General features: G+C 33.5%; 1 protein-coding gene across 3 annotated transcripts in view; it reads left to right on the forward strand.

Moving 5' to 3' along the window:
- PDGFC (platelet derived growth factor C) overlaps positions 1-19,956 on the forward strand; it is a 213,499-nt gene that overhangs the window by 96,688 nt on the left and 96,855 nt on the right. The window contains exon 2 of one of the 3 annotated variants that reach the window (XM_003927946.3): positions 13,685-13,745. The exons of the other annotated variants lie outside the window; for them this stretch is intronic. Coding sequence (XP_003927995.1) covers positions 13,700-13,745 — 46 coding nt within the window. The 5' untranslated portion in view covers positions 13,685-13,699. The remainder of the gene's footprint in view (positions 1-13,684; positions 13,746-19,956) is intronic. 3 annotated transcript variants of the gene reach the window in all.

Consider the following 19,956-nt stretch of genomic DNA (forward strand, 5'->3'; position numbering starts at 1 on the left):
ATTGGATTGTTTGTGTAACACTGAGAAAGGATAAATGCTTGAGGTGATAGAAACCCCATTTTCTCTAATATGATTATTGAGCATTGTATGCCTATGTCAAAAATTTTTTTTTTTAAAAAAAAAGCACTTTTTTTTTGATACAGGGTCTTGCTCTGTCACCCAGGCTTGAGTGCAGTGGCACAATCTCAGCTAACTACAGCCTCTACCTCCTGGGTTCAGATTACAGGCATGCACCACCACACCTGGCTGATTTTTGTATTTTTATTAGAGAGGGGGTTTCACTTCACTGGCCACACTGATCTCAAATTCCTGACCTCAAGTGATCTGCCTGCCTCAGCCTCCCAAAGTGCTGAGATTACAGGCGTGAGCCACGGCACCCAGCCTTAAATCACTTTTGAGGTAGATGTTTTTCCTTCTGATATGTCAGGACAAAATTACGTTTTATTGTGCTGTAGTAGTTTTTTTCATAGTCTGCATATGTTTATTTTGCTATTAGCCTTGCTTGAATGAGGAGACATCTGGTGCAACTGGGTTTTTACTGGCAGATGAGATGTGTGGACTTTCTTCTAATGGCTCAACTTCCGCATGAGTGATGGTCATATTCCCTTTCCATCTCTGTAACTAGAGGGAAGGTTGGTAAGCTTAGATTCAGCCCAGTTCTCAGTGGCTAGCATCTTATGAAATGAAGTCAGAGTGTTGTTAATTTTCATTGCTTCTGATTGTCTGTTATTGTGTTCCACACGGGAATGTCACAGACATATGCAAATTCCACCATATGCAGTTACCAGGGTCATCCCTGAATGCACCTTGTTCATAACAGTTAACTTGTGGGTGTGCCTCCTGCACTGCAGGCTTAACAGCTGCCATCACTCATCAATTGTTTTTGCTTTTTGTTCCTGTTAATTACAATATTTGAATGGCCATACCCATAAGAGGTCGTGAGGCTGGGTGCGGTGACTCACACCTGTAATCTCAGCACTTTGGGAGGTTGAGGTGGGCAGATCACTTGAGGCTGGGAGTTTGAGACCAGCCTGTTCTATGTGGTGAAACCCTGTCTCTGATAAAAATACAAAAATTAGCTGGATGTGGTGGCAGGTACCTGTAATCCCAGCTATTGGGGAGACTGAGGCAGGAGACTCACTTGAACCCAGGAGGTGGAGGTTGCAGTGAGCTGAGATTACGCCATTGCACTCCAGTCTGGGTGAAAAGAGCGAAACTCCATATGAGAAAAAAAAAAAAAAAGGTTGTTAATAGTACTCTGGCCATTGAAAAATGATGTTTAAAATAGAGAAATAGTTCGGATCTGGTGGCTCGTACTTGTGATCCCAGCACTTTGGGAGGCCAGAGTGGGCAGATTTCTGGAACTTGGGAGTTAGAGACCAGCCTGGACATCATGGCAAAAACTCATCTCTACAGAAAAATACAAAATTTTTTTGTAGTCCTAGCTACTCAGAGGCTGACGTGGGAGGATGGCTTGAACTGTAGTCCTAGCTACTCAGAGGCTGAGGTGGGAGGATGGCCGTAGGTAGAGGTTGCAGTGAGCTGAGATTGTGCCACTGCATGCCAGCCTAGGCAACATAGCGAGACCCTGTCTTGAAAGAAAATAGAGAAGTATTTATTTAGTCTTTTATAAATCCAATGTTTTTGACTAAGATGCATTTGAAGGGAAGGTGTAAACATCTTCCTTCCCTCTTCTCAGGTTTGTTGGCTTTTTGTTTCTTGAGCTAAATCATAGGTAGCCTACTGATCCATATTTTCATTTCAGCTGCCTTGACTTTGTCATTTGTAGAAATTCTTGGCAGAACGTATAAGGACTGTTTTGCTAGTAATAGGTTTCAGTTATATTTGTGTTTTCACCATTTCCAGGAACTGTCTTAGAAACCACTTTATACTTAAGCCTCTCAGAAGAAAGGCTTAAGTTGGAGTCCTCAAAACTAGCTATTTAATAAGTGGTTAAAAAATTCAAATATATGTTATAGAGCTGAAGATCTATGTTTCCTTAATTATTTGAAAAAGGTCATTTTATGGCGTATATTAATTTTTCCTTATTATAGTTAAGACGATTTATGAACAATATAATACACTCCTATACTTTATCATCTGTGACATTTGGTGAACAACCCATAAGTTAATGTTGCACCTCAGAGATAATGTTCAAAGCTGTTTATTTTCTAGAAAATACTTATGTCTAGTATTTGACCATGCCACATGGTCATCTACCGGTATTTTAAGTCTCCTGAGAACTACTGCTGCCCATGATAATACATGCATATGACATCATAAACACCAGATTATAGTTGCAATTCATGGATAAGCTTGGGCCTTCAGTGTTTTGGCCAGGAATTGCTTGATAGTTTCAGACAGTTTATTGAGTAAGGGAAGATCTTTTGCAGGACTTGTATGTAAGTAGTCTTTGAATTACTTTGCATAGAGGACTATCTTTGAGTCCAAGCTGATTATTTTTCATTTAAGAGACAGAACCTGTCAATTAAATTATTCGAGCAAATATCATGAATTGCAAAGTAAGCCCAAGGACTGTTCTGGCAGGGTCCTTGCAATTAAAACAGTGAGCACGTTAGCCTTGTTGCTATGTTCATGGACTTTAGAACCATTAGTTTACATTTAAGAGACTGAATTATATAGTGTCACAACTTTTACTAAACCATATCCTTTTGTGCTATTATTCACTAAATATGTTTTATTACATTGAGCAAGAAATTCTTTTCTCAAATGAATAGATTTTTAAAAGTTATAGGAAATGTCTATGGAAACAAAATATGATTTATGTATAGTGAATATTTATTTTCAACTGTTAAGATGAAGAACATGCCCTTTTATGTAGTACTTGAAATTATATTAAGACAATTAATGGTGCAACTACCACATCTTTAGAAACAGTGGTTCGTAATCATTCTGGTACCAAATACCTGGAAGGAGATTGTTTATCACCATCTCTTCAGGAAATTGAGAGTAAGGAGTGGGCACTTTTCTCGCACTGTTCTTTCTTAAACCTATCCCGAGTCAGCTCCTAAGATTGATGAGCGAAAAGGAATTGAAAAACACTAGTGTCGAAAGTGCGGTTTGTAATAAATAATATATTTTTTGTGTGTTTTATAATCTCATTATTCATTTAGCATTATATGTGAGCATTCTTCTTCGTGTTTTTTTTACTTTAAGACCGGGTCTTTCTCTGTAGCCCCAGCAGTGATGCAGTCACAGCTTTCTGCATCCTAAAATTTCTGGGCTCGAGAAATTCTCCTGCCTCAGCCTCCTTAGTAGCTGAAACTGTAGGCATGCACCACCACACCCAGATTATTTATTTATTTGTTTGTTTATTTTAGAGATTAATTTCTGGGCTCAAGTGATCCTCCCAGCTTGGCCTCCCAAGTGGTGGGATTATAGGCATGAGCCATTGGACCTGGCTGGCATTCTTGCAATGTGAAAACTTTTAACAAGAGACTATGGATACAAATAATTTTTTTAATTTTCTAGCAATCCTACAAGAGTTGTGTACCTAAATGTTTATTTGATGCAGGAGCATTTCTTACCGAAGGTCAAGTCATTTGAAATTATTCAGCAGAATTAGCATGGAATGTTGGAATATATAAGACATATTTTGTGGCCTTAAGTAATTTCCAATATAGTTAAAAAGAGGAAACTTAAAAATACCCTCCAATTAAGGAGCCATGAAGGTCTCTAAGCTTAAGTTGTAAAGTGTGTGAGTCTGAAGGATGTTCATCAGGCATTCCCATGGGATGAGAGCAATGTGCAGTAAAGGTCCTGGAGACTTGGGCAAGAGTCAGACTGACTGGTCTTTTGAAGCCTTGAGTCAACAGTGTATTCCAATTAGAGTGCATCAAAGCAATACCATCAATAATGTTTGCTAATGTATGTGCTAGAAAAAATAAATTCTTAGTCAGTTTCTTTAAATTTGAAGACATAGTCTTGTTTGGATTTCTTCTGTGCCGTAGCATCATTGCTTGGATTTCTCAGAAATCTGTATCTTTGCCATATTGTTTGAAGTTCAACTTACGTGCACACACATACATACATTTAAGTATATTAGCAAGCAAACAAAATGACAGCAGTGGTGACTGTCATGGTTTTATCAGAGTGTGCAAAACTATTGTTTTTAATTCATCATGATAAATAAGAGATTTAGTGATCTTCTATTGTATATAGTCTTATATTAAGAGGTTTGTTGTTGTTTGTTCTGTAGTTTATTAGTTGTTTTTTTTTTTTCCTTAAAATTTGCCATTGATTTATTGAGAACCAAAAAAAAAGCATAGATTTATTAGGAAAACAATTCGAGAATAGCCTTTAGATTTCTATAGTAAGTAATAGTACAGAAGTATAAGCATGTCACCAACACATTCTCAGGTTCACTTTTATCTTTCTGTGTGCAAAACATGACTCGGATTCTCATGTTGTTTACAAGAATATTTAAATATCACCCTCTGTCCCGTAACTCTTATAAATCAGCCATAGACTCAAGTTAATCAGGAATAATATTTTTAAAATAGTTTATATTTAAGCTCAAGCATGAAGTACTTATATTCTAAGCAATATATTCTTCTTAATAAATTATACTTCTGGGTGTATCTTCAGTAATTTGCATTTGAATTAAAATATTTTAGGTACATTTTCTATTTAGTTTATGTATGTTTAAATATTGAACCAAAATTGTTGAAGGTTTTAAAATAGCCAGGAATTATAATAGATAAGGATTTTTACACATGGCCCATTTATACCTAGTGTATTTCTTCACCCATTTTAACTTTTTGATTGTATGTGCATCATTTCTTATCTTCAGTCAAATCTGTAAATCAAAATCTCAGATAATGTACTTTCTTTTGGTGAAACTCACTGGGTCCTTGTAATTGCTAGTTTTCTCAATCTGCAGTATTTTCCAGGGTAAAAAAAAATAAATCTTAATCATTTTTAGGCCTGTTCATCTGTAAATTAGCTTTCTTTCAGTTGCTGCTGTTCATTTCTGTTTTAGTGCTAATATTTGCAAGGCATTTCTTGTGCACTTCCCATTATAAGCTGATTAAAACCCCTGTGTTGGCATCTATTAAGAGAAGTTGCAGCTGCTCCTGTAAACTGAGCAGTTAATAGGAAGGAAAATGAAGGGTTATAGCCTTTTTCTTTTCTCATTGTTTTCCTTGCACCAGACTCTACACAAAAAGCTCCTGCTTGTGAAGAATCATTTTGTTTGCCTGCAGGATTTTCTCTCTGCATTAACTTTTAGTATTTTGAACCACTCAGCATTCAATATTTTCTACTCTCTTTTAAACTTTAACTTTTCCTTTGTACAACTTCTTTAATGAAACTTTCCAATCGCTTTACAAAGGGTAGCTTTTTTGGTCCTCTATCTATAGCAAGACATAGTATACAAATAAATTACATGATAATTGATTTCAACTTTGGAAACCTGTGTGAACATATATCGGTGAGAAAATCACTTAGTTACTTTTAGGAAATGGCTGTGTGCTAAAAGGATTTTTAATCTTCAGTGGTGTTTATGTATCAACTACTTAGGGTTGAGCATTCTTTGGAAGCACTCATCCTGCATTTCATCTTAAATAAATTTGGATTAATAAGGATTGTGGAAGTATCTTTGTAATATTAATTTATTTATAGGTGAGGAGAATAAAATCCATTTAAATACAACAGGGATAATACTTTGTCCAGGAAGATTATGGAGAAGAGTTAATTTCATAGAAACAGAATAAAGGAAACTCTTTATGAAGTAGGAGATAATAATATGTCAGGTTCCCTTCTTTTCATTCAAGACTTAAGACAAAAAAATGTCTCCTTAAATTCACTTCAGCCTTGTGGTTTTATAACACTGTGAAATATTGTCTGTTTTGAACACTTTAAGGTTTATTTCTAATGAAATTCCTCTGAATGCAATACATGGGTAAGAGGTGGGAGGAGAAGGAAAAAATCATATTAAAGCTAGTAAAAACTTAAAAACTTGTTTAAGTGTTATATAGACAGAATTGAAAGGAAGAAGACATGATAGAGACAAGAAGTGGAGGGGCAACTGAATCACTTCGGTTAAGTGGATTCCTAGTTTATCACTGGCTACTAACCATGATCTTAGTTTTCTTAGTTTTCATTGTGATACATGAAACAGAAAATGGGGAAAGTCTGAATGTGACAATAAGTGACATTTAGAATATTACCTGTCATTATGGGAAAATACATATATCATAAACAAAAGCTGCATATTTTTAAGTGAGAGTTAAATATACAAGAATATCTTTTTGACATTATGAAAGTTATATTTTCTTAAATTGGATATGAAAGACTCATAATTTGAGTGTATTAAAATGTTTGTGTGTGACAAAAGCCATCACAATACTTAAAGAATAAAGTCAAATCACAATCAGTCTTATTCTCAATCTTTTTCACCAAAAAGTTTAATTTAAAAAGACATGAATAGGCATATTTGGTGGAATATTTTTATTTCCTCAGCTGATTCTTTAAGAAAGTATGAAATTATTGGTATTCAATTTATTATAGGAAATTTATTTTATTTTTAGATATGTCCAAGTGGTACACAAATGTAGTGTTAATTAAAGATTACAAAACTCAATTGTTCTGAGGGGCTGGAAAACTGGTCTTTTTAGAGAAGAGGAAGATTAGTGTATGAGAAAGCTAAATAATCCATGTTGAAGACAATTGTGAAAACAACAATAACTATGTAAGAAGCATTATTCATATGCTAGGATCATTTTTATTTAAAACCTAATCATATTAAATTGAAGATCCTATCATCAAGAGAAGTTCAAGTAAAAAAAAAAATACGAGATTTTGAAGTAGTGATTTCATTGACTGAAATTAGAAACTAATGTAGAGGAGACACTAGAGTTTATAAACTGATCATGAGTTTGGAGTAGGATATACTGAATTTGGGACATTTTGGAATGTGATTTTGTGGTTTGGAAAAGAGTTCTGAGCTATTGCTATAGATTTAAAGAGGATATGTTTATGAAAGCACTTGAGAACACCCAGGGTTGATGATTATAGAAAGAATACAGGTTAGAATCTTGAAGAAGAACCACCTGCAGGTAGAATATGATACAGTTCTGTAGAATACCTAAGGTAGTAAAGGAAATAAGGAGTGGTGCCATATCACACAACGAAACACAGCCATTAAAAGGTTAATGAAGAACTAGCAGGTGGTTCACTGATAGAAAACTGTTATAACAGTTTTCTCTTATAATAGAAAACAGTTGAAAATGTGTGTATTACTTACTTTTTAAGTTGTACTAAAAAATAGTATGCTTCGAATTTTGGGAGAATTGATTTTACACATCCTCATTAGGTTTTCCTAGGATGTTTTTGTTCACAGTAAAGCGTCACCAGGTTGATCTTCTACCAGATGTACTGAGCCTTTCTTTGCTGTTTTAAAAGTTGATGACAGATAATCCTTAAAGAGTGGTGTTTACACAGGACTCGTTTTCTGAACAATTTATTTTCCCAGCACTAAAATTTTATCCAACCTTAAAGTAACCTGTGAAAGATTTAGTTTCCAACTCAACAATTAATTTTTCATTACATAAATATTTCATTTGAAGTTTCAAAATACTTGCCTTTATTTTTGGTTACAGGTATGATTGTCACTAAAACTTTTAGATAAGTGACATAGGATTTAATACACTGTGTATTTTGTTGAAAAGTTATTTAATTTCCTGACATCACACTACTTTTGTCAGTGAATCACGTGATTTGGTGTTGGCTGGGTGTGGTAGCTCACACCTGTATTCCCATCACTTTGAGAGGCCAAGGTGGGTGGACCACTTGAGGCCAGGAGTTTGAGACCAGCCTGGCCAAGGTAAAACTCTTTCTCTACTAAAAATACCAAATTTAGCTGGGTGTGGTGGTGCACATCTGTAATCCCAGCTACTAGGGAGGCTGAGGCACAAGAATCACTTGAACTGAGAAGCAGAGGTTGCAGTGAGCTAACATCGGTCCCCTGTACTGCAGCCTAGGTGACAGAACAAGACTCTGTCTTGAAAAAAAAAAAGATTTAGTCTTTTTTGAATTTGAATCTAACTTCCACATTTTTCTTTTATACTTACATAAATTCTTAGCACTCCCATCAGTTCCTTTATTTTGGGTTTTATATTTTCAGTTTTATGAGTTTTAATATGAAAATGTATGAAACCTAGTGATTATCACAAGTTGTGAATGGCAGGAGCAATAAGTCACTGAAAATATGAAACTCATGAGATTGTGTTGATTTTTCAATGCTCTAATCTTTTTCTCGATGACTTGCTGCTCTTCCTAAGGTAACAGCAGGGTATGGGAGAACCGATAGATAAATGCACTTGAATTGACAGATGAGTACACTTGGCTTTGCTGACGACGTTAACATAGCTCTCGGTACACCTCTTTCACTGCCATGACCATCACCCATCACCACCATCTCCTGATGCAAAAATAGATCTTAAAGATTGTGACTGTGAAGAGATGGCATGCTTTTAGAAGTCACCTAGTTTAAGAGAAAGAAGTGTCACCTGGCATTATTGCCTAGACCTCTGTCGTTCACGTAGATTGCACTGGTATGTGTAGAGCAAAGGGCCAGGGCTTCAATGCATCGGCCTGGCTGCAGGTTGTATGCCCTGTCAGTGAGTATTTGTTGGTTGTTGACTACATTATTTACATGTAATTGTAAAATCTAGATCTACTTAGAATATGGTCCATACATGCTTTATTAAAAGTTTTAGCTTAATATGCTTGTTAATGTATTTTATTTTGATTAATGATTTAAAAGGAAATATTAAAAAACATATAATTTAACTTTTTTGTAAGGACTTTTATTATACTGCACATTTTATAATGTACTCCATTGTTATATTATACTTTTTTTGGAAAGGAGTAAGTGAAAAATAAAGTGATCCCAGTTATTAAGTATCTTCTCCATCCCATTTACACCACTCCATAGCAGCAACAGAAGTGATGATGATTCCAGAACATTATATGAGCCTGAGTCTAAGGAAGGTTAGAGATGCGCTCACTGTATACCATTTTACCATACATTTACTGTACTGGACTCACTAATGGATTAAACAAGATAACCTATGTACTATACTGCTGTCAAGGAAAAACTGTTTTAGTTAATATTAAGCAAAATATTAGATTACCCATTTAATACTTAAATATAGATAGTACTGGTTCCTTTAAACTTTCTTTAATGTCCTTTATGAAATAGAAAGTCTGATGCTATTGGTCAAAGGGTACAAAGTGTGAGGATGAAATGAGACCTAATGTACCACGTGGAGACAATAGTTACAATAATGTAATGAAATTGGCTAAGAGGATAGACCTTAAACACACACACAGACACACACACACACAGACACACACACACACACACACACACAGAGAGAGAGAGAGAGAGAGAGAGAGAGAGAGAGAGAGAGAGAAACTGTGTAGAAGTGAGAGATATGCTCATTAAAATAAAGTAAGTCTGGTGAAAGATTTAATTATGTCATTATAACAATTCCTTAGGAACCAAAAAATACAACACATGCAATCCTCGTGTTTGCTACTACTTTTCTGTCTGATCAAATGGACTTTTTTTTGCTGTTTAAAAGAAAATGAGTAGAGGAAAACTTTATGGTGTTTTGTTAAATGAAGTACTGTCAATTTAGTCAAAAAAGAACTAGGATCAAGTTAAATCTGTTTTATGCTACCCGGCCTACATACACGGCTCAAGAGAAGCACTGCTCATTTTAAAATATATGAACTCCTGCTACAACTCACCCCAAGGGTACTGTTGACAGTTGCCAGAGAAGGAAGCAGCTTTGACATCAATCTATGCCTGCAGTTTGGACCTTTCTCCCTGGTGGGGTTCTCGATTTTTATTACGTTTTTTTCTTTGTTCATGATTTCTTAATCTAGTTAGAAGTTTTCTAATGGGTAGAGTGGTAGTAGTAGTGTCTTTTACAGTGTTCACATGAGTGGGTAACAGTTTCTAGCTTACTCTAGGTGCCCCGAAATTGTTAACAGCTTTTGACATTTGCATTTAAAAACTATTATAGTAAATTCATCCTCTTAAGGATGTGCAATTGAGTTATCTATTGTATTCTCTTTGATATACGTTTTCTGATAAAAAGTTTTTTTAAATTTCTCCAGAAAATTTAACATTTTAAAAAATTAATTAAATAATTACTAGACTCCTCCAAATTATATGTTGGAGATGCATTTTTCCTGAGTGTATCAGCTACTTTGATAGAGTTGCATTAGAAGTATATGAAATGTTTTCCCTATGTTTATGCTGGACCACTCTGCTGTGTATGTATCTGCGTGTGTGTGTGTGTGTGTGTGTGTGTGTGTATGTGTGTGTGTATGTTTGTGCATGCACACATGTATCTTCTAATCCTAAAATGAAAACCTTATCAGTTGTTTTGCTTCATAATGGAAAAGTTATTTTTGGAGAAAGTGTCCCTTTAACCTTGATTTCATAGATAAAGTGGTTCATAGATGGCTTCTATGGGCCTGGTGAATATTTTGAAATTATATTCTATTGTATGAACTCTGAGAGTATATATAATTTTAGATGATATAGATATATAATTTTCTGATTTGACCATCCATATCTTTCATCAGATTCTTAAAACTTTGTCAAGCCATTGGTTTAAAAGGATCAAACACAGCTTTGGTTTTTAAATAGCTGGTTTAGAAGTTTAGCATACTTGAGGAATTTTCAAGGCTAGTTTTATAATTGGAGCAATTATAAAGGAACAGTGAATTACAGACATTATTTAGCAAATCATGTTAAAGTTTGTTTTTGTCTCAGAAACTTTCTTCATCATTATATCCTTCTGTCTAGGTCATCCTTACTGGCACGCTCTTTGTCATAATGGTGCCACTATATTGTACTGCCATACCACAACACGTATCATCAGTTCTAAACATTACCTTTCAAACCCCACACCCAGCCCAGAAAAATAAGGCTGCCTAAAACAAGTTTTCATCTTGGAATTGTGGTGAGGAAGGGAATTGTGAAGAGAAAAATCTCAAATTTGTTATTGATTAGTAGATACTTTTTTCCCAAGTCTAGCATTTTATTTTTAAAACAGTATTTGACTTTTGGCTTCAGAAAGGAAAAAATAATTTCTTCATGAAGATAATGATTTTTTTGAAGAATATTTGAAGTTGCTTCTTTTATTTCAGAGATATCATACATCCTGATGAATTAATTCCGAGTATGAACTTAATATAACTCTGTTACATAGAAACAGATTTTATGACATAGTAATCAGTTACTGGTGTCTTTTTGTAGAATATGGGGAATCTCAGTTAATTCTTAACGCAGTGACCTTCAGTAAGCAATGACATCCTTTTTATCTACCAAATTTTATTTGTAAATATGTTTGCAGGTGAAATATAAACTTTTTTCTTAGACTGTTTAGCCAGTCAGCAAGTATTTATTGAGTGCCTATTATGTGTGAGGCACTGTGCTATACTTTAGGAGCTATAATAGTGGGGAAAAAAGACTAAACCAAAACAATAACAAAAACAAGAAACAATGAAGCAGAAACTCTGGCAAAAAAAAAAAAATGTAATTTTGTTAATTAAATTATGCACAGATACTTTAAAAAATTAAATAATCAAATAATTAAATGAATATATATATATATATATATATATGACTTGAGTTCATTGTGAGGGATATGAAATGTTTACTTTAATGAAGATTCATTTTTTCATATTTTAGCCCTAATCAGTAAAAACATTTGAAATGATCTCTTGTCTTCTCTAAATTAATATGGAATTTGCCACTTTTTAATGAGTATCAAATTCTGGAAGTATATTTATAATTTGAAGTAGAATTCAAGAAGCAGTCAACCATACTAATTCAAGGAGTAGAATGAAGCCAGAATCCAGCAAATCAGTAATAATTGATAAAGTTGTCTCCTACTTCATTGTTAATATTAGAACGACCCCATAGTAACCCATTAAAAAAGCAGTAAAACAGTTATTTGGATCACATTAGTTATTATTTAAAGTTATTAGGATTGTTACTGTTTTTGTTGTTTTACCTATCTTGAGATAAAGTACTGTAAATATAACAGCCGTTGGCAAGTATATGAAAACAAAACGTTGCACTCAATGGGCTGAGCTGAATAAAGAGGCAATAGGAAAATATACACTTGTGAATTAATCACACGAACATCAGATGGAAAAATTTTCTGGAATAGAGAAATATAGTAGAAAGAAAAGAGTATTTAGACTCAAAAGATTCGGATTGAAGGTTAATGTTGTCATTAGGAAAAATATAGTGTCCAATTTTCTGAGGATATTTCACCATTTATGTCTGTTACCTTGACATAATTAATAACATCACTCTCCTTTATTCTCAAAAGAATAAAAGAGCCACAACAGTCCAGCGTGGGTGACAGAGTGAGACTCCGTCTCAAAAAAAAAAAAAAAAAAAAAAAAAGAAAAAAAAGAGAGAGCTATAGAAATACGTTTGTATTCATTTGAGCAAAGTGATTAAGGTGACTCCATAAAAGAGAATAGTTTTATTTTTATAATGTCACTCTTAAATTTGCATAAATCTTTTTTGATTAGTTGTATAATGTCCATTCTTTCAAAGTATGTTGTCTTGAAATCAACTCACAGACTATGATTACAAACAATATTAAAACTTGGACTTTGCTTGTTATAAGAGATAGATTTCATTGAATTAAAATTCAATGGGTTTGCTAAACTGAGAAAATGGAAGAATTATTTTATGGTTTCATCAATTTTCAATGCAATTTTGAGTGTTCTTCAGTTTATTCTCTTCATCATCTTCAAGCAGTACTTCATGCCTTTCTGTTAGCTTTGAAAATGAAAATAATTTTATTGTTTCTGTAATTATCAGCAATCACAAATTTTAATATTTTTCCCTATGAATTTGATCTCAAGTGTGCCATTTTCAAACACTTTTAGGTGGCTCTATCCATGAAATCTGTTTGATTCCAGATGATTTACTTTATTTCTATAAAATGCTTGCACTTTTACTTTTAAAATTTCTTCCTGGAAAGCTGTTGGAGGACTTGTATTAATTTGAAACAAAAGAAAACAAAACCGATTTTTACACTAGCAATTGAGTTTCTAATTTCAAGGGCCCTTTATCAATAGCAAGAAGAAACTAAATGAGAAGTCTTTAACTCACCATCAGGAGAACTGCAAAACCTTGGCAAGCAAGTGTCACCTCACCGTATAGAACTTTTAAATATATGGTTTCTGGGACAAGATGTTAAGGAGGAATAATTGCTACTTTGCAAGGTCATTAAAAGCGTTAAAAGCTAATGTATATGAAAAGTATCTGGCTAGTAACCTGCAATTTTGAGTACATACTCAATAGCTGTTAGTTCAGTTAATGAGCAAGATCTGGGAAGAACGAAGAGTCAAGGGGGTAAATCCTACCAAATAATGCTCTTTCTTTTATTTTATTTTCTATGCCAGCCAAGACCCGCTCCCTTAACGATTAGTAGTACATGAATAAAAGTTCATTTGAATGACTCAGATAGTCATTTTTACAAGCTTATGTGTCTTTCCAGTCATTCAAAAAAAATTTTAACTTCAAAAATCCAAAATTGAAGATTCTGAACCACCTAGATTAAGATTTGAGGTCACCAAAAGACTCAATTTTACTATCTCCATCTACTGGCAGGGAAGAACTATATCCATGCATCTGGACTGGCATAGAAAAGAGGAGAAAGAACATTTAAAAGGTAAGCGAAACGTATATTTTTATTTACTCTGAATTTTAAAACTTTTCTTACCATCAACTCTATTTTTCTTTCACGTAATTAAGGTTGATAAAATGAACCATCTTAGAGCAAGAGAATTTGTTTAGGTGATATAATACTCATATCTGATTCTTCAATATGAGCAAGTGTGGACGTGGATGCCTTCCGTGCATAATGGGACTACTTTCTGTCTTTGCACTTAGTAAGTTTCCATGTAGTCATTCCAGTGCTTTTGTGCTGTTTTCACTCATCTTCCTAATAATCACTAAACTGCAAAAATGTCTATATTCCCACTTCTGCATATTCTCTGACATGTTAAAGATAATTTTATCTGGCAAACCATTTCTATTACCATGATTTAGAAAGAGTAGAAGTATGTTTTTCAAGGTGTAATGTATTATTCTGGTGTTTCTTATATTTTTTCATCATCTCTTTATAATTATTTTAATTGAGCAGAAATTACAAATAAGTTTCTTATTAATTGACCAGTAAGAGTGATATCAGTTCTTTTTAAAACTGATATTTTCCTTCTCCCTCAGAAACTTGAAATTGCATTGGTTTACTTTTAACAAGATTATTACACTGTGATTAAACATTGAAGTATAATAGCTGCTATAAAATAAATCATTTAATGGTTTATGTGGTTGTACAGCAATAGATCTGTAAGTTTAAATCATGTATATTAAATAGTTTTGTATTTTAAGTCTTATGATATGCATTATGCATATGTTTCTTTAAAAAGCCATATTTACTCTTGAGAATAGAAGTAAAAGACATTTGTCATATAATTAGTATTATTACTGTTGCTGCAATTAAATAAGTATAATTTGTACATTTTTTCCAATTAATTTTCTCCTCTGTGCCACATCAGATGTTTGTTCATATCTTTGCTTTCTTTCTTGAGATAGTGGTACATTTCTTTTAGAGGGATGGATGGATTTATAAGGAACATAGTGGAGAGTTTTCAACTAGAAATCTAGATTTCATGGGCAAGAATTGTCAAGGAAATGGTGTTCCAACGTGTTTGTTCATTTGCTCGAAGGTCATGAATGCAGCTGGTCCCTTTGCTGGGTAGGGGATTACACTTATATAAACAGTGCGGATGCCATTAAGAAGGACACTCAGATCTTCTTGTGGCATCTGACAATGTCCAGTCTGACAGATATCTCCTCAGAGTTGGCCCTGCAATCAGAGGACAAGGGAGTAGGTATTTCTGAATAATGTTGAAGGAAGTGATGATAATGGGGTGTTGGAGAATAATCGCACCTTGCTAATAGAACTTCTGGTGAACCTCATGAAGTCAGTTCAGTCCCTGTTTTGAATAAAAGCATATGTCTGCTTAAATCGATTCCATTCTCTATTTCAAATCCTCTTTTAGTCCCACTGTCCCTTGATTTTCAGATCGATTTTAAAGCTGTTGTCACAAAGCTAGCTGTTGCTGAAGAATTATGCTGATTGTTATAGTCAAGCCAATTCTAGAATAAAGGATACTTAAAATCTTCATGTTTAAGTTTATTCACTTTTTTTATAGATCAGCTAGATAATAAAAATAATGTGCGCTGAGATGCAATAGTAGCACAATTGGATATTGTCATTAGTATTAAAAATGTCTTTGCTTTGAGAAATTTAAACAACCTAACTTCCCACAAACTATCCAAACTCTATTATTAATTTATGGTTTTAATTTCTTTAAAAACTGAATGTTTGTATTCTTCATATATTTACATCACTTTAATATTCACAAGAATTGTTACAGGTCGGGAGAGTGGTGTGCGGGAGGTAATTTTCCTAGGAGAGCTGAATGGATAGGACATTCATGAGCATATTTTGTTTAAAGTTAGCCTATGAGGGGCAATCATGTCCCAGGATAATTGCCCTTTATTTATATCTAGTAGACTTATGTGGAATTACTGCTGAAACCAAAGATCTTGCTACAAATATAACTTCTAAATTTCAAATATTGTGTATGGAATTGGAAGCACTTATCACTTATTGACATTATTTAATCACATAAGATAGAAGGACATGATTTGTGTAGAAGTGACCTAATTTAGTATTTTTCTTGCTTTTGATTAGGTTCATTACATATGTATGATATGCATTCACTTTTGAACCTAAAATGCAGAATGTAACAGGAAACAGTAAAGACTTATTTTTAGCATTTATATATAAATCTATATATAGTACTAGACTAAAGTAAATATGTTTCTATTTTCTCATTTTTTAAATTCATTTATTTTGGTCAATTCAGAGCTTAAAAAGAGAATTTTAAGTATCTTTTAAATATTTATTAAATGCATAAACTGATGGGCTTATTTGCATTTTTTTCTATTAGTAAATTTGGTTTGGTTATCAATTTGTTGCTACTTTGATTGGTAAATTTTAAACATCTTCCTATCAAAATGTCTGTACTTTATCTGAATGTTATATGCTCACAAAGTAATAAATAACTACTTTCCATATTTTAAATTCCTTGTAAATTCTGCTCTGAATGTTGTAAATTATATGTCCAATACAGATAGAAAATTGACAGGTGCTGAGTCTCCAAAACAGATGAAATTATTTATTGAAAATATTTTCCTTAAACTTTTTTGTTTAAAGCATATATAAGGTGAATTTGTGCTAAATCACATTAGCCAGTTTTTGCCACAACAGTATTATTAGGTGTAAATGTATTATTCTGCTTAAAAGATTTTAGAGTAACTAATATTTCATGTGAACTTTCTATATTGAATGGTAGTTTTAATTCAAATTCTGCTATAAAGATACATGCACACATATGTTTACTGCGGCTCTGTTCACAATAACAAAGACTTGGAACCAACCCAAATGCCCATCAATGATAGGCTGGATAAAGAAAATGTGGCACATAGATACCATGGAATCCTATGCAACCATTAAAAGGGTTGCATTCGTATCCTTTGCAGGGACATGGATGAAGCTGGAAACCATCATTTTCAGCAAGCTAACACAAGAACAGAAAATCAAATACCACATGTTCCCACTCAGAAGTGGGAGTAGAACAGTGAGAATACATGGACACAGGGAGGGGAATATTACACACCGAGGCTTGTCGGAGGGTGGGAGGCTATGATAGGGATAATATTAGGAGAAATATCTAATATATATGATGGATTGATGAGTGCTGCATATCACCATGGCACGTGTATACCTTTGTAACAAACCTACACATTCTGCGCATGTACTCCAGAACTTAAAGTATAATTTAAAAAAGAACATACATTTTAAAAGTTAAGATAATGTTTAAATAAATAAATTTTAACCCAAACCTAAAAAAAAAAAAAAACAAATAAGAGAGTTGACTGTATATTTTAAAAAATCAATAGTGAATCTTTAAGGTGAATGCTGCTTTTGTAATATGAGTTACTCCTAATTTTTTTCTTCCACATTCTGGTTTTCGCCTCTTTAATGTACAATTGAACAGAATAAAAATATTACAGTATTGCTTAAACATGTTTCACGATAGTGAGGTGTGTAATTGTGTGTGTATGCAATTATATTCATTACTAATTGGATGTAATAAGGCTTTGAGGATATTCTGTGTTTATACACTTGGCCATTTATTGTTTCATAATAGGTAAGATTATTACTTATTTTTTTCCATAATTGAGCCTTCATTTTAATATGTCATATCCCATTGTATAGAACAAAAATAAGATTATTTTTTACCATTACCTTAAGGCAAAAATACCATGTTGTCAAATCATTAACGTTTCTATATCACATGCCTCGATGCTAGAAAAATTTTATAGATCCACTCTGCTGAGTCTTTTACGATGCCAACTGGGATAGAAATTGTGGCACTCATAATAATAATCACACCAGGATAACAGATTTAAATAAGGCTATTCCAGGTAACCTCTAACATATATTTACTATGTTATTATTTTGGCTGTAAGTATAAAATGTTCTAATTCTCACTGGCTTAATAATAAAGGTTATTTATTTACTCACAACACTTAGAAGCCTAGATTTGGGGTGATTTTACTGTGTGACTTAAGCTGGGATCTAGCTCCATTTTTCTGTACTACTGTGTATCTGCCTACTTTTGTGAATCAGCTTTTTTATTAGTCTAGAATCCATTATGATGGCTAAGTGGCTACAGGAGTTCAAAATCTCACTTCTGTACCCCAAACTGTCTTGTCCCCAAAATTTTGGAAAAAAAGCCGGTCTATCAGAGTGATCCACGCAGTAAGGGAAATGTGCTTATATTGATTTTCCAGAAATACTTCTAGGTAGGGTCAGTTCAACCTTTATTCAGTGGCTATTGAGAGTGATGTTGAGGGATGATGAGAAGATGCTCGCTATATTAACATTCCTTCACTGCATATGGAAGCTTTGCTGTGCGCTTCCTGAACACAGGCTCCCATTTCTTACCAAAGCTCATAGACAAGAGGCTAGTGTTTGAGTTCCTGTACTTATTAGATTCATGAGAATTTCAAAGTGTTTTTTAAAGACAGCATCAAGTCAAAGAAACGGTAAAATTTCTACCAAGTTGCTCCTTTTCCTCCTTCTTAATTAAGGTGTAGAAGGAAATCAGAAATTTGAAATCACTGTCTAAAAGTCACTGTTTCTTGCTTAATCAGTTTGACCTTCATAAAATCAGAAGGGTTATACAGATGATAATGGTGTGTTATACCTTACATATGTCCTCTTTTTGGATGACATCAAGAAAGCAAGTATTTGTGGGTAAATTTTCTCTCTCATTCTATTTAAGTTAAAGAGAATATGATAGCCAATGTTTTTCCATTTACTTATAGACTGATTTGTAATTGTTTTATACAAATATCATTTCATTTAAACTTTAAGTCAACCTGTGATTATCATCAGTTTATGTAAAAAAATAAACTAAGATATCAAGTGGCTTGCCTAAAATAACAGATTTTATTATCGAGTGGATTATATTTTACAGCTTAGTTAAAATAATGACTGTAACTGTGGCATTCTCAAGGTGTGGTAAATTATAAAATGTGTTTTATTTTCAAAATAAGTAGATACATTAAGAAAATGGCAAATCTCAATGATGTGTACTCTGAGTCCTATCACTTTCCGCTAAAATACGTTTGTAGGTTATTACAGATGAACTTTGAGTATGACATCACATGTAAACTAAGGGACTCTGTTGGGGCATATAAATTGTAAATTGTATTATCTTTATCATGTGCAGCGTCTGGAAGTTAGGAGTGAAGGATGAAATTTTGAAGTAATATGTTAAATTGTTTTCTGCCACGTTTGTATAATATCAAGTTCCTTTACAGTATCAATATGTGTTAGGTGGTGCCATGTGCCCAGAACAGGTTATGGGCTCCAGTAAATATATCTGACCTACTAGGAATCGTAGTGTAGTAGAAAAGTGAACTCATACATTATGATTAAAATATTCACTCCTAAAGGGACTGTACACCAGGAATCGACTATTGCCTTCCAAAAGAGGTAACATCTGAAACTGGCTTGTTTACTAGTACAGCTGGTCTAGGAATGATACCAAATTACAACCCTAGAGGTTAACTGATGAAGAGGACAAGGCTTCGTTTTGTTTCTGATCTACTAAGCACCTGTAACAGTACTTGAAACATAATGGGTTCTCAGTATATAATTTTTGGTTATTTCTTTCTTTCAGGAATAAAATGATTATCTTCTGGGATAAGCTTGGGAGCCTGAATTGGACGTATTCTAAATAATTATAGTAGTTTTGTGGTTTGCCGAAGATAGCAATCACTTTTTTTTTTTTTTACTTTTCCTTAGTAAACATTCGTGTAATTGGTAAATAGTTTGAGGTAACCAACACTATCTTTGTTGGTTGTTTTATTTTGCTATTGTTTTAAAGATACGGGAAATGATGATAAAGCAAAATCTAGAGTTTGTTTTCCCACTAGCCCATTATCATACTGTTATATTAATAGAATTTAAAGTATTAAGCATGCAAATGGAGTAATTCTATGTAGTTTGAAACTGATGGTGAGAGATTTGTTTGCTCTGTGGACCTCAAGTAGCTTCTCTCTAAAGAATCAAATAAGATTAGGATGAAATTACTCTGGATTTCCTAGACAAAAACATACCAGCCCATGGAGTCAGTGAAACTATATATGGATATAATGTATGTGTGTGTATGTGTGTATATATATACACATATATATGTACATATATAGACACATATGTGTATATATGTGTG

This window comes from Saimiri boliviensis, chromosome 3, assembly GCF_048565385.1.
Source record: "Saimiri boliviensis isolate mSaiBol1 chromosome 3, mSaiBol1.pri, whole genome shotgun sequence".
In the NCBI taxonomy this organism is placed as follows: Eukaryota; Metazoa; Chordata; class Mammalia; order Primates; family Cebidae; genus Saimiri; species Saimiri boliviensis.